This window comes from Cannabis sativa, chromosome 9, assembly GCF_029168945.1.
Source record: "Cannabis sativa cultivar Pink pepper isolate KNU-18-1 chromosome 9, ASM2916894v1, whole genome shotgun sequence".
In the NCBI taxonomy this organism is placed as follows: Eukaryota; Viridiplantae; Streptophyta; class Magnoliopsida; order Rosales; family Cannabaceae; genus Cannabis; species Cannabis sativa.
This window is the reverse complement of record NC_083609.1, coordinates 17,821,898-17,837,354: the sequence shown is the minus strand read 5'-3', so window position 1 is coordinate 17,837,354 and position 15,457 is coordinate 17,821,898. Positions and strand designations below refer to the sequence as shown.

The 15,457-nt window shown below is 31.1% G+C and overlaps 1 protein-coding gene and 1 pseudogene across 1 annotated transcript; both read left to right on the top strand.

Annotated features, from left to right (window-relative positions):
• Positions 1-2,033: 2,033 nt before the first annotated feature.
• On the top strand, positions 2,034-8,825 carry LOC115723360 (prolyl 4-hydroxylase 1). Its single transcript, XM_030652812.2, has 12 exons — positions 2,034-2,328; positions 3,504-3,551; positions 4,436-4,504; positions 4,599-4,651; positions 5,113-5,178; positions 5,960-6,034; positions 6,200-6,274; positions 6,388-6,458; positions 6,553-6,604; positions 6,775-6,864; positions 7,601-7,693; positions 8,260-8,825. Exons 1-12 carry the CDS (start codon positions 2,265-2,267, stop codon positions 8,365-8,367), a joined length of 864 nt encoding a protein of 287 aa, XP_030508672.1. The 5' UTR covers positions 2,034-2,264; the 3' UTR covers positions 8,368-8,825.
• A 3,967-nt stretch (positions 8,826-12,792) lies between these two features.
• LOC133031278 (uncharacterized) lies at positions 12,793-15,256 on the top strand (annotated as a pseudogene).
• The last annotated feature ends 201 nt before the right edge of the window (positions 15,257-15,457 follow it).

The following is a 15,457-nucleotide window of genomic DNA, read 5'->3' as shown; positions in this document are numbered from 1 at the left end:
GAGTTATTTTTGTATTGGTTAACCTTGGCTTGATATAGTTTCCAATCAACTTAGTTGTAGCATGTCTTTTGTCCGCAAACCTTATGTTTAGATCACAAGTGTGTATCACCTTTCTATCATATTTATGAATTATGAAAGACTTGGTTGGTCAGTTTCTCGATGCCGTTAGTGCCCACTTGCATTTTGGATCCAAGCAACAAATTTTGTATGTTCTTGCACAAGACTTTTTAACCTTGTATTGGAAGTTGTTTCTAATTGCATAGAAACTAAGCACACTTTGTAGTGTTTCTTTGTCCTTGTATATTTGTGCTTCTTCTATTTCAGGAAGTTGCGAATATGTGATTAGTAGTTTGTCATAATCTGTGATTTCTGCCTCTCTATCTGGGTTGTTTTATAGTTGCTCAACCATTTCCTTTGCCACAAGTTTTGCATGGTCCATGAAGTCGAACATTGTTTCACCATCTTCCAGCATTGTGCCTTGCATTGTATGTTCTTGAGTTATTGATTCTTCTATTGGTGGTGCATTGTCTTCCATTATTTCTATTGCATTTGTTTTTGCAACTAATGAGTTGCTCATTTCCAAGAATGATGGATTATTAGTTATTGTTGTGTTGCTGATCACGTTCACACACAATGGATATGTTGTGAAGTCAGGTTCCTTCAGTTTTAGTTGTATGTAGAAGTATAGGCTTTTATTGTCCTTTATCTTCAACGGTTGGTATCCTTCTTTCACTTGGTATTTCAGTTGCAGGACAGTGTTTTCTTGGTTGCATTCTAGGACTTCTTTCAGCTTGTGTATTAGTTCATCATATTTACAATCGATTGAGATGTATTGCCCACTAGCTTCATAATTTGCATAATTCATTCGATCATCAAATTATCCATTACAAAAGACTAGGAATAGAATTTCGTCTTTTTCTTGAGATTATGAAATTATTATTATTGCAAGTCAACTTTTTTGAAACTATAATAAATCTGTTAATGTTTTTGTTATATATGATTCTGAACATTTTTGATAAAAACTCAAAAAACAAAAATTAAAATACTTTGTATGAAGTAAAAAAAAAAAAACTTACTTCTATCGACTTTTTTCTGTTCAAGTCATGTATTGTCAATTCTGAACCCTGTATTTTACATTATTTTTTTACTTATATCACAACTGTTATGCAACTACAATAAAACTAAAATGCAACTAAATATCAACCAGTTGAATAAATTCATATAACTAACCATGTTGTAGAAGTTAATTTGAAGTGATTTCTCTTTTCGCTATCAAATGAAATACCTGCAAATTTGATAAACACTATTATGAAATGATAATGCAACTATAAAACAACCTAAAAAAATCTGAAGCATTCTTCTATCTATGTGGCTGTAGATTCATTTGAATTTTCTTTTTCGTTTTTTTGATTATAAATTAATATATTCAATATTGAAAATCTTAAAATCAACGACATCGCAACTGGATATATCTTAGATCTATTATTGATATTTTTTTTTCTTTTATTTGGATTAAACCTGATTTGGATTGATGGGGAACTCCAAATCTATTTGTTAGAAATCTTCATTATATGAATCTGAAATTTGATATTAGGAGGATTTGTTTTTTTGCTCTTTCTTTCATCAATTTCATGTTCGATCTGTTCCTATTTTTTTTCCAGTGATTTTGCCGGAATTAATAGTGGTCTTCTTCCTGATTTGGTTTTATTTCGGTTGTGTTGCCGGATTGAACGATTGAAACTTTTTTTGGTGATTGTTCTCTTTCATGCCACCGAAAGATAAGAGGAAGTGGTATTTTTATAATTTTTTATTTGTGAACTGTATAATTGTTGAAATGGCCATATTTTAATAATTTTTTTTTTGCCTTTCTTGTATATTCTTGTTTTTTTTCCTAAAAATAAACTGCTAAAACAAATCTGTAATCGAATCTACGGAAACCAAACTAATGTATACGTGTCCAATACGGTCGTACAAAGTCAACCCATTTGAGGTCAAATTAAGCTTAAAAGGAAGAAAAAATAAAACAAAATCCTGGAAAAATAGAATACAAGGCAAGAAAATATATTTTAAATTGTAAAAATATAGAGATACTATAGAAATTAAAGGGAAAGGAAAATAAAGCCATGGGCGGGGGTCCAAAGAGTGGTTTTTTATTCTTCACAATCACGTATCTCTCCACATAATTTCTTTCTTTTTCTTTCTCACAGAAAAAAACGCTTACAGATTCATAGCTATATCACTTTCTGGATCTTTACTGGTCGCCCATGTCCGCCGCCATGAGAATTGTCTTCGGATTACTAACATTCGTCACCATCGGAATGATTATAGGTACACAGCTTTCAATTTTCCACTTCATCTCATCTTTCGAAAATTAATAATGCATTGCAATGAAAGTTGAAAAATCAAATTGTTTGCATATATTATATATATATTTAAAAGTTTTCTCCATTTTTCCCGAGGAAATGTACGGAAGCTAACGTGTAAGAGCTCTAAATGTTGAGTTTTGTATATGGTTCTTAAATCGATCAATGATTTGTATTGTTGAATTAGTATCAGAGTGACGATGAGATCGTCGAGCTATTTTCTGATATTCACTTGGCTTAGCGAGGAATAAGAAAAATAGCCAATTAAGTTCTATGTCAATGAGAAATTAACTATATTGGCGCAATGTTTTGGCTAATGATTACATTTTACTCATATTATATTATTCCTGTAAAATCATATGCTCTCTTTGATCCTTCCAAAAAAAATATAAGTAATAATAAAATCCTATTCTTTTTGGAGTAGTAATTTTGGATAAATGCTATAGGATATATGATTGTTATTGTATTCATTTGGCACTGCTGTTTATAGCTGTTGTACTGAGGTAAACAATTTAGGCTATGCTAGATCATGATTGAAAAGGTTTAAGGGTTTTTAGATGTTTCGATGATTAGTTGATCTGACTATATGAATATTGTAGCTGTATGTCTAGTTCTAGTCACCAATCCATATTATAAGGTTTTTAGCATTGTCGAAGTTTCAAACTTGAGTTCCCTATATTGGGTTATGTTATACCAAAGTTCTCTGCTCTTATGCTAGTGTCATAAACACAAGTGTTCCTAAAATGAAGCCAGATTTTTTTTTATATTGCCTTTCATTTTGCTTTTGTCAGATTATTTTTTCCTTTCTATTAAGGTTGATATTAATTAGTTAAGTCCAAGTTTTAAGTGCTGAATGGATAAGTACTGTTCTTTGTCCGGGATAAGTAATGTTCTTAACAACAGTCCATTTCTAGAGGGAGTACCTTTTAAGGGGAGTTGGAATTTCCAGATAGCTGAAAAACTTATCTGCAATTATTTATCTGACATTGAATGGTTTCGTCCTTCATACTTTGTCTTTTATTCCTTCATGTTGGCATTACAAACATCTATGTTTCTAATACAATTGAATAGACTAATAAACCACAAACTTTAGGGATTTCAAGTGTATTAATTTTCTTTTTCTCTCATATGGAATTGCAGGTGCTTTGTTTCAGTTGGCATTTATACGAAGACTGGAAGATTCATATGGTATATATTGAATGATAAAATCTCTATTCGAGATCAACTCTCCTAATCTCTGTTATAGTTATATTTATTTTGCATTCTTGATGACATCCATTAATCTATGGTAGGGTTGGGTTCAGGTCCTTTTGTATTCAATGAACTACAATAGATTCTTTTAATTAATTAATATATTTCTCAATATTCTTTTGCTTTTTCATAATTTAGTTTGTTTTTGTGACCTTAGTTTCTGACATGTTGAATAATAAAAAAGGATGTATCATCACTAGCTGTTTTCAATCCTTTATCTAAGTTATTTGGCATTTTTATTTTACTTTCCTCATGTTTTGGTGCTATGGAATGAGTTGTAGTACTACTAGGACAGCTGTCATGATGGAAATGGCTGGTTTGTTAGCAGGGGTGTTTGGGTGGTTAGAATAATATATAAATCTGAGGTAAGAAATGTGGGAGTGAGTGTGGTGAACTTTGAGCTCTTGGGAGGTTTTCAGGTTTCTCGAATAACCTGGTTAGTTTTTATTTTTTTTCTTTTGATTTCAGTAATAATATTCCCTATTTTAGCTTACTGTTTCTCTGTCTTTGGTTCCTATCACTATATCTTTTATTCTGATTTGTATAATTTTGGTGAAATTTCCTTATCATTGCAATAATGCTTCATAGTAAAATTTTTGCATTAAAGATGATCTTATTTTTGTATTTTCTCTTATAATTATGGTAATATATTTGTCATGTTTTTGCCATACTGTGTAACTCACGCTCAAGTTATTGTATGTTTATCGTCATTTTGATTCTATAAGATCTTTTTCATACTCCTAAGTATGCATGTCACAATTTGTTATTCATATTTTTTTTATGCTCTTTGCTCAACTTTTTACAAACTGTTTCCTTTATAGGTTCTGATTTTCCTAATTTCCGAACATCACACAGGCGTCAACTTGATAGTTATCTTCAGTTGCCCAGAGGTAGGTATGGTACCCTGTATGGGGTCACACACACACACACACAGATTTATATGTATTTTTTCATTGAATGGGCTTTTTTTTCCTCATTGTTTAGGTATTCATCATTGGAATGACGACAAAGAGGCAACAGTTTTACGAATTGGATATGTATGTCAGACAAGTTTATTTTGAAGATTAAGCTTTTGATTCCCAGGACAACTTTATGCATCAATATAATATTTAAAATGATTTTGTTTCTGAAAAATAAAAGATACCTATGCGAGAACATCTAAAATGTATTGGTACCAGTCTTATGGGTTGAGATCGTGAGCTGTCCATAATGTCTGATTTCAATTTCTGATGCTCTTTTGATTTTTTTTTCCCTTTGTTGGGAATATTATGTCAGCGAAAGGTTTCCTTAATCACCTTCTATGCATATTGCTTCCTTTGTAATTTAAATTTCTTTGTTAATTAGACATGAAATTTTCTTTGATGGTCCATGATTGTTTTTGGACTGCCAAAGAATACTAGGTCTTACCATGTTTGTGTTTTAGTTCATACTGTGATATCAAGAACAGGATAAATTGAGCTTTTAGAGACACTGATGTTTCTACTTGTGACATATGTAGGTTAAACCTGAAGTAATTAGCTGGTCACCTCGTATCATCGTACTTCATAATTTTTTGAGCGTAGAGGTATGCACACTTTAATATTATATCATCAAGTCAGCTTCTCTTTATCTGGATGATCTCTATCTTCTTTTTTCTTTTTGTTTTTCTTCTTTTTAATTTTGGATACCACCGAATTCTACAAACTTGTCTTTATAATTGTGTTAAGTCCTACGTGCTTCAATTTTGAGATAATAAATTATAATATAATCAGTGGAACAGAAGAGTTACGTGCTAGTCATAAGTCCATTGAGGAGTGAAAGTGAAGATGAGATAATTTATAATTGCAAATTTCAATTGTGGAACTCAAGTTAATTTGTTGATGATTAGAAATGATGAACTCATGAAGTATAAATTCTAGTGGTTTGCCCACAGGGCATTGGTGTAGCAGCGAGGAAGGACTTGAGAAAGTTTAACTATGCAAAACCTCAAGTGATTATAAACTACTAACCAATCCACCCCATCTTAGAAGGTGGAAACATGTTGATCCTAGAGAATTGAGGCAGAATGGAAGGAAACGTGTTCTTTTTTAAATTACATTTATGAAATAAATAGCAAGGCTATATGTATCAGTACATCATTTATCATATCAACCTGCATTGGTTGGATGGTAGCTTCTCTATTGAGGATTTATTTCAATCGTAGGAGGCTGCAAGGCAGTGTTGTTAGGCAATTGGTAGAGAGTTATTTTCTTTACCAGGCAAAACTACGAAGATTCTTTGTTTTAACTTATGAATGGTGGAATATTCTAATTGAAAGTAAGCCGAATTATATTGTTTTGAAGTAAAGAATTTTATGTTTCTTACAGGAATGTGACTATCTTAGAGGTTTAGCCCTCCCCCGTCTTCATGTTTCTACTGTGGTGGACACAAAAACAGGGAAGGTGTGTATGATAGCATTTAAGTTTCTCTATTCCTTTCTGAATTTTTGTTTTGTAATTAACTATGGAAGATCTCTGTAAAGATGATGTCAATTCCGAGTTTCTGGTTCTACCTAACTTCTTTAGGGAATAAAAACATGATTGTTCTCATCATTGCTTCAATTTCAGGGAATAAAGAGTAATGTTAGAACAAGCTCGGGGATGTTTCTTTCTCCTGAAGAGAAAAAGTATCCAATGATACAGGTTAAATCCTCTCTCTCTCTCTCTCTCTCTCTCTCTCTCTCTCTCTCTCTCTCTCTCTCTCTCTCTCTCTCTCTCAGGCTTTTTTTAATCTCTATTCACCCTCCTGCCATCAGGCTATTGAAAAGCGTATATCTGTCTATTCACAAATACCTGTGGAAAATGGGGAGCTGATTCAAGTCTTAAGGTGGAATGTAGTTTCTTAACTAGAAAATTAAATGTTTATGAAAAGATATATTATTATCTTTTAATTATCAAGGCTGACATCTGCAGCAGTACAGGTATGAAAAGAGTGAGTTTTACAAACCTCATCACGACTACTTCTCTGATACTGTAAGTTTTTCAACATGACTTGGCACATTTAATTACTTAATTACATTGATTCTCTTATTGTATATTCTTCTTCATAAGATCTTTATCTCTTGGCCTAAAAAAAGACCTTTATCTCTTGCTCTTGTAATGTGAGAAACTGAGAATTCTTTTATTTTTATCTGTTGAGGCAGTTTAACTTGAAGCGCGGTGGTCAGAGAATAGCAACAATGCTAATGTACTTAAGTGACAATGTTGAGGGTGGAGAGACATATTTTCCTATGGTAATGCAATCCTTACTATTATAGCCATTTTCTTGTCTTATTGCATATACAACTACCATTTGATGCAAAAAAAAAAAATCATTTTTTATGATGCGACATTTGGACTCTAGTTTGCTTGCATTTGTATAATGGAAAGGCAACTGTGGAACTTCCCCATGCATTCGTTTATGTATTCAGATCTGTATATGTATGTGTGACATTCTGCTTGTTACCTGTGAAATTATTCCTTCAGTTAAATAAGATGGTGTTATAATGTCAATTGTTGGACGTGCAAGAGTTGAATATAAAAAAAAAAAAGGTTAATAAATATGCAGATGATGACTGAGTTTAGGGAGAAATAAAATTGAAGTGTGCTATGTGCATATTACAAGTCCTCATTTCTTTAAAAAATAATTATGATTATTCTATTATTGATGCAAGGAAACTTTGTTGGTGCAAGTTGCGTGTGGGGAATTTATGAAGTATAAGTGTTGTATTCTTTTTTATCCATTTTGATACTCAGTCATACAAAAGAATAAATACGATATTGATCAGTTAACCCTTGTAAGAGGGATTTATTGAGGATCCTTTTTTGGTATGTTTGTCTAAATTGCAACTTGCATATTACTATTCCTCATTTAGAAGTGCTTTTGGCGTAATGTTTTCATGTTTAGTTCTCTAAGGTGTTTATTCATTTTCCATTCATATGAGAAAAAATTTCCGAACTTTAAAATATATGTTTGCTGTAACTTCTCAGGCTGGTACAGCAGACTGTAGCTGTGGTGGAAAAATAATGAAAGGTTTATCCGTGAAACCAATTAAAGGAGATGCCGTTCTCTTCTGGAGCATGGTTTGTTTTCTAATTAATTCTTTGGAAATTAGCTTATCTTGATGAGTCACCTCTAAAGTTTTAGGGCCTATAGTTTAAAGTCTAGAAAATCTTAAGGATTGGTATTTGCTGAACTCTACTTCTGGTGCTAGTGAAAAAATGATACACGCCCTCCATCTCACTAACTATAGCAACTTGTGCTTTTTTTTTTTTAATTTAAGCGTTTATATATTACACAATGCATAATCTGAGACTCGAACCCAAGATCTCCAACACACACGCACTCTCTTATGGCCACTTGAACTAGCCTCAAGTGGTTTAGCTCCTTGTGCTTCATAAGTAGTTTTAAAATGTTTCGGGTTTGTTTCACTTTGCTTTTGTATTATTTATGAGCTTGAAGAAGCAAGGAGTAGAACACATTTACTGAAACCCTGATCAGGCTGTATCCCTCTTCCTCTTGATCCTTTTAGTTACAGATGAGGGGCCAGCTTTCCTTTAGTTTTGGAACACAATTATTAATACAAATTAAATTACGATAAGGGAATTTCGTTTCATTTATCTTTTTATATTTACTTGGCATATTTCAGGGTCTTGACGGACAATCTGATCCAAATAGCATACATGGCGGTTGTGAAGTACTTTCAGGGGAAAAGTGGTCAGCTACAAAATGGATGAGGCAAAAAGTTACCTCTTGAAGTAAATTTGGCAAAGTTTATAGATATTCTTTACAAATGCAGTCAGTACTCAGTCCAGCTTAGAGGTGTACAGGCAGAATTACATCTTTTACATAACCACCCTTGCTGTAAGATAGGAGAGCGTACAACTCTTTTCTACTGAGGCTTCGGTTAAATTATATGCTTTTCTTTCTTTGTCAAGTCTCAGAAGAGAAACTATAGGGTAGTGGTAGTTGATGTTGAAGTTGGTTATAGAAAGTATGTATAACTTACATTAGAATTTTCAGTGGAGTGCTCCCATGAAAAAATGAAAAACTTGTAGTAGAGAACATGCTTTATCCTCTCCTTTTGGCTTTATACTTGGGTTTTTTTTTGGGAATCAAATTCTTCACTGAATTTGGAAATTGTTAGGTATATGCTGTACTAACAAACAAATGAAAAATTATGAGAGTATGGGATGAAAAATTATACTTGACTAATATGTTCCCACTGTGTTCCCTCAGATACAACAAATTAACTTAAAACTGTTAACTAACATTAACATACTTTTATTCATTTATATGTATGCTTTGCTAGGATTTCTTTCTTAACCTTAGCTGCCGATACTTTTGACCAGGGCTTGTCGGCCGCTCATGGCCTTGGGCGTGGCTCTGGTTAGGAATCGAGTGATTTCTTTGATGGGTTTGATTTTTCCTATGTGCTTCATTCCTTTCTTTCATGTTTTGTTTATGTTCGTTGGCAATTTATCTCTTGTCATGGGGTTGCGTGGGGTTGATGGGTTTGGGTTTGCTTCTCCGGCGGCCTTTATCTAGTCTTCATTGCAGCCTTGGTTTGTTTTCTGGGTTCGGGTTTGTTGGAGGTTGGTTGGGGGTTCTAGATTTGACTTTGCGCCTTTGGTTTTGGTGCGGTGGTTGGGCTTTGCGGGTGAGTTGTGGTTCAATACTCATAGGGTTGAAGCGGATTTGGTGCTCCTTGGAGGTCGGTGGGTGGGTTAGAATGGTGGTTATTGGCTTCGAGTGCTTGTGGGAAGGGATGGTTTCTTTTGAACAATGCACCTTGTTGGTATTAGTTAAGTATATGGCTTTTGAAGCCTTATGTGGGAGCTGTTTGCATTTGCTGTTTTTTCTTTTTTGTGTTTTTTGATTTCAATAATGGTGTTGCAATACCGTTCTGCTATTGGTATGGTAAGGCAATTTTGTTTATGGTGAAGGATATTCACTATATTGATTTTGGAGATTCTCAAATTTTTATTGGTCTCGTGGTTTTTTTGATCGGTCTTCCTTCAAGATTGTCATTGACATGGTTGGCCGTATTATTATCTCTTTTTTCAAATTGAATAATCGAGTTGTTATGTCTTAATTTTTACTGAAAGACCATTAGTTGATGGTTATTGATGGATTGAATCTATTAGATACTCATTTTGTTTGGAAATCTAGTATACTTTATACTTTTTTGATGTTTGACCGTGGGTGACTTATTGGATATCTAGTTGAACAGCTTGGTATGTCTAAATTTGTTGATTTTGCTCTATCAATTATACCTTTATGTAACAAATTTTGTCTGATTTGACTAATAAATATTTTTATTTTCTCTAAAAATAAATAAAATAAAATAAAAACATTATACATACTTTTATTTGATTTTGATTAAATAATTTATCTTGTATTACTATAGTAGAAGTTAAAATTATTATTTTATGCGTAAATAATTTTAAAATTTTCATTAATATAAGTAAAATGTGAATTTGATTCAATTGATTATTTTTAAATCATAAATGCATGTGATAATAGATATAACTCGACGATATTACATCTAAGTAGGGATGCACATTTCTCCTATGGGGATGGGGTCCCGCAGGGACCTGCCTCTAATGGGGCAGGAATTTCCCATCTAAATGGAGAATGGGGCAGGGACGTCCCTGAATATTAAACGGAACGGGAACGGGGATCACACTCCCCACCCCGACGGGGACCCGTTTAGTATTTTATCTTATATTTCTAGTAATATTTTATAATTTATAATTTATGTTTGTATTTTTTAGTATATTAGTATTTTTTTTTTTATGAATTTTAGGTTGTGTTTTAGATAATAATTAGTTTATTGAATAATAATTAACGTATAATATTTTTATATTTATGTATTTTAATATTTTTGTATATTGAAAATTTTATTATAAACTTTATTTTTCTATTAGGGGATTCCCTGCCCCATTTTCGATGAGAAAAAGCGAAAATGAAGATTAAAATCCTTAACGGGGATGAGGACGGGAGAAGCACTCCCCGCCAATACCACGCCCCGTGTGCATCCCTACATCTAAATCTTAAGTTAGAATCTCTTTATAATATAAAAATAAAAATTCAAAAGTGTATTCAACTCATACAAATTTAGCTTTTAACTTTTTATATGCATATTTAATGCTATTGTACTTTCAATTTTTTAATTAAAATAGCTAAAAAGTTAAAATAAAAAATCATATTTATTGTTGTTGCTTAAATTATACTCATTATTTTAGTTAATATTTGATTATTATTTTAATAATATTTATAATTTAAATTTATCAATTATAAATTTATAAAATAATGAAAAGTAATAATAATTTTGATTAAAATACTAATAAAAAAATTTAACACAAAAAAAAGCGCTCCTATTCATATTTAGAGAGGTCAATATCCATTCTTTATTATAGAAAGTCATTTTTTGTAAAGTTGGAGCTCATTTTTTTAATCACACTCCCTATTTTATCTAAAAAGTGTGTTTAGAGAGCATGGTTGAAGATACTAAATATATTTTACAATAAAAAGTTCAACAAACAAAACTCTCTTCAAGATTCATACTTCAAAAAAAAAATAATTGGTCGACGAGATTTGTACTCGTTTATTAGGGTAGTTTAGAAAATGTTTTAGAGTCTTTTATGTCAATTTGATTCAATTTTACGCTTGTTTTCTTTTGTTTCAAGAAAATATGATAAAAATATATAAATAAAAATAGAGAAACAAGCTAAATTTATAAAAAAGCGAGCTTAAATAAAGTTATTTTTCATCTTGGTGAGTTTGGCGATGTTTGGGAGCAAGAATACACCAAGAAGGAAAAAATTAGAAAAACTAATCAATTGGGGCCATGGCTCCGAAATCTGAAGCCACAGCCGACCCTATTGGTGTGCAGCCAGTTCTACTGCACAAGGCCCAAACAAAGAAAGGCCCAAATTTTCTATAATTAAGTTAAGAGAAACTTGCCTACGTGTGCTATTTGTTTTGGTTTTTTTTTTTTTTTTTTTTTTTTGTTAAGTTATATATTGGTCAAAGCCTAGAATTTAGGGGCTGAATGATTTTCTCTCATTTTAAATACCATTTCAATCATTTATTTAAAAAAAAATTAACTTGCCGTTATCTTTAAATTCCCTAATTTATAGGCTAGCAATGTAAGTAACGGTACAATTCTTTTAAAATTTATTAATGTTATTTAGTTTTTTTTTTCCAAACCTTTTATATGACTATATATAAATATCTAATTTAAGCTTTTCATCAAAATTAAAAATTAAAATTGTTTCAGAGAATTGAGAGGAAAGGCATTACATATATTTTGCTCTAATCTATATTTTTAGTTTTCTTTTCTTTGATAGAAAATATAAAATAAAAAAATTAGAGAATAATATCATTCATTGAAATTTCTTGAGGTAAATTTATCAACGATTAATAGAAGGTATGTGTTTAATATTTACTCTTTGCTCATTTTATCTACGTTGTTTATTATTTTTAAATCTGTATTTTTGTTATATTTAATCTACTAGCCATCATCAATAATATTCATATATTAGTAGTTAGCTAGTTTCTTCTTCCTTGTTTTTTTACCTTTTATTTTTTAAAAAAACTAAATGTACCTATTTATATAATGCTGAAACTAATGGAGAAAAAGAAGTATGTACTCTGTATATGATGTAAATTCACCCTTGTTTAATACCGCCAATCAATCATATTTTTGTCAACTTTTTTTTTTAATTGAGATTAATTGTTAATTGTTATTTAGTTAATTACTGTTTATTAATAAATTTACTTATTGCAGAAATATTATTGCATAAATCAGAAATTAATTTCAAATGGGCATTGGGCAATTGGCGACTTTGAATTTTCTCAATTTGACGTTTTAATTTTGAAGACAGAATAGCAGCAAACATCAGGTTCTTTCATCCCTTTTTGAACTTCCAAATAATAATTATTACTGTCTTAATTGTTCTTTGAAATATTATATTAGTTGTTGTTGTTTTTTTTACTATGTCTCTTAAAATTAAAAAATATGAGTCTGGGTATGAAAAACGTAAGAAAAAGAAAAAAATTGAGGAGTTAACTCAATCTCAAAGAGGAGCTCTTGACAAATTTATTATAAAAGAACCACAAGTTTTTTTTTGAAAATCATAATCATAATGTTGTTGATGTTGAAATTTCTGAAAATATGCTGTCTATTATTGAGAATCATAGTGAAAATGATGATGTGGAAAAAAGAGGTGACATGCCTATTGAAAATGATAATGTGAAAAATACAGGTGATGTGCTTATTGAAAATGATAATATAGAAAATCAAAATTTTGATTCTGAAAATTGCAATGATGATCATTTGAATAATTCACTCGAAAATAAAATTTTAGAGGATAATAATAATGACAATGCGGAGCAAACAAACTCATTTAAAAATTTACTTGATATATTTGATCCAAGAAATTGGGATGCTCTTGATCCAAAAATGATTGATTTATTAGTGATGAAGGGTCCAAAAAGAGATTGTTCTATTATGACTGGCCCTAAGGGTAAATTTTCTAGACGATTCACTGCTAATTTGTATACTAGAGTTTTATCAAATGGAGAGAAGTGTGATAGAGATTGGCTTGTTTATTCAAAAGAGTTAGATAGAGTATTTTATTTTTGTTGCAAAGTTTTTAAAGCAGGGATTGTTAGAGGACAATTAATAAATGAAGGCTTTAGTGATTGGGTACATATTGGTGAAAGACTTAGAGAGCATGAGATAAGCATGGAACATGTTAAAAATATGACCACTTGGTATGAATTGCGTCTAAGACTCCAAAAGAATCAAACAATTGATAAAGCGACTCAAAGACTAATTGAAAAAGAAAAAGATCACTGGAAAAAAGTTTTACAAAGAATTATTTTAATAGTTAAATTTCTTGCTAAACATAATTTGGCCTTTCGTGGATCTAATGAGAAATTGTATCAAAATGGTAATGGTAATTTTCTAGGCTTAATTGAAATGTTGGCAGAGTTTGATCCTCTTATCCAAGAACATGTTAAACGCATTACAAATGACGATATTCACATTCATTATCTAGGACATAACATCCAAAACGAATTAATACTTTTGCTTGGCTCTGCAATCAAAACTGAAATCATTAAAAAAGTTAAACAAACAAAATATTTTTCTGTGATACTTGATTGTACTCCTGATGTTAGTCATCAAGAGCAAATGTCCTTGATATTGAGATATGTGGATGTTTCTTCACATTCTGTTAGCATTGAAGAATCTTTTTTAGGATTTTTAAATGTGAATGATACAACTGGTCAAGGACTTTTTGATGTGCTACAAAATGAGCTAAAAAAACTTGATCTTGACATATTTGATGTGCGAGGGCAAGGTTATGATAATGGATCAAATATGAAAGGAAAACATCAAGGTGTTCAAAAGAAATTTTTAGACATAAATCCAAGAGCCTTTTATACTCCTTGTGGTTGTCACAGTCTTAATTTGATTTTGTGTGATATGGCTGAATCATGTAGTAAAGCTAGAGATTTTTTTGGAGTTATTCAACGCATTTATACGATTTTTGCCAATTCTACTAAGAGATGGAAAATTTTGAAAGATAATGTGAAAGGATTGACTCCGAAACCATTGTCATCCACTCGTTGGGAGAGTCGTGTAGATAGTGTTAAGGCTATAAGATCTCAAATGTTAGATTTTAGAGAAGCTTTACTTGAAGTGTCAGAAAATGATGGACTTGATTCTAAAATCAGAAGTGAAGCAAAATCCTTAGCAACAAATGAACTTGGTGATTTTGAGTTTGTAATAGCAATTATTATTTGGTTTGAAATCTTATCTTCAATTAATTTGGTTAGCAAGCTTTTACAATCAAAGGATATGCTTATTGATGTTGCTATGGATAAAATAAAGGAGTTAATTTCTTTTTTTGAGCGATATAGAGAAACAGGTTTTTATAATGCCTTGAATAATGCTAAGGAAATTGCTATTGAAATGAATATCGATCCAGTTTTTCCTCAAAGGCGCATAATTCGAAGAAAAAAGCAATTTGATGAAAATTTGAATACCCCATTTGTTGAGTTATCTGGAGAGGAATCTTTTAGAATTAATTATTTTCTTTACCTTATTGACCAAGCCATTGTTTCTCTTACTAAGAGATTTGAACAATTATCAAGATTATGAAAATATTTTTGGTTTCTTATTTACTTCTGACAAGTTACAATCGTTAGACAATGCAAATTTGAAGTCTTGTTGTAGTCATTTTGAAAAGGCATTGAAACATAATGAACAATCTGATATTGATGGGAATGAATTATGTGTGGAGTTGAAATTATTAAGACAAATCTTGCCAAGAGAAAAAATGAGAGCTATTGACATATTAAATTTTTTGAAAGGCATAGATTGTTTTCCGAATACAATTATTGCATATAGAATTTTGTTGACTATTCCTGTGACAGTTGCTTCTGCAGAAAGAAGTTTTTCAAAGTTAAAGTTGTTAAAGTCCTACTTACGGTCTACCATGTTACAAGAAAGGCTTAATGGATTAGCATTAATAGCGATTGAAAATGATGTTTTGGAGACGGTAAAATTTGAAGAGTTGGTTGATGAATTTGCTTCAAAGAGTGTTCGAAGGATGGCCCTTTTTAAGTAGAAGGCTGATATCAGCTTGAAGTTGTATTAAAAATAATAACAATTTTAATAAAAATATTTGAGTTTATTTGTGCTTAATTTTGTAAAATATATTATCTTACTATAATAATATTTAAAAATATTATTTGCAAATTGTAATTTTTTTTATAAGGGGCCTAATTTTTATAATTAAAACAGGGCCCCCACAATGTTTAAGACGACT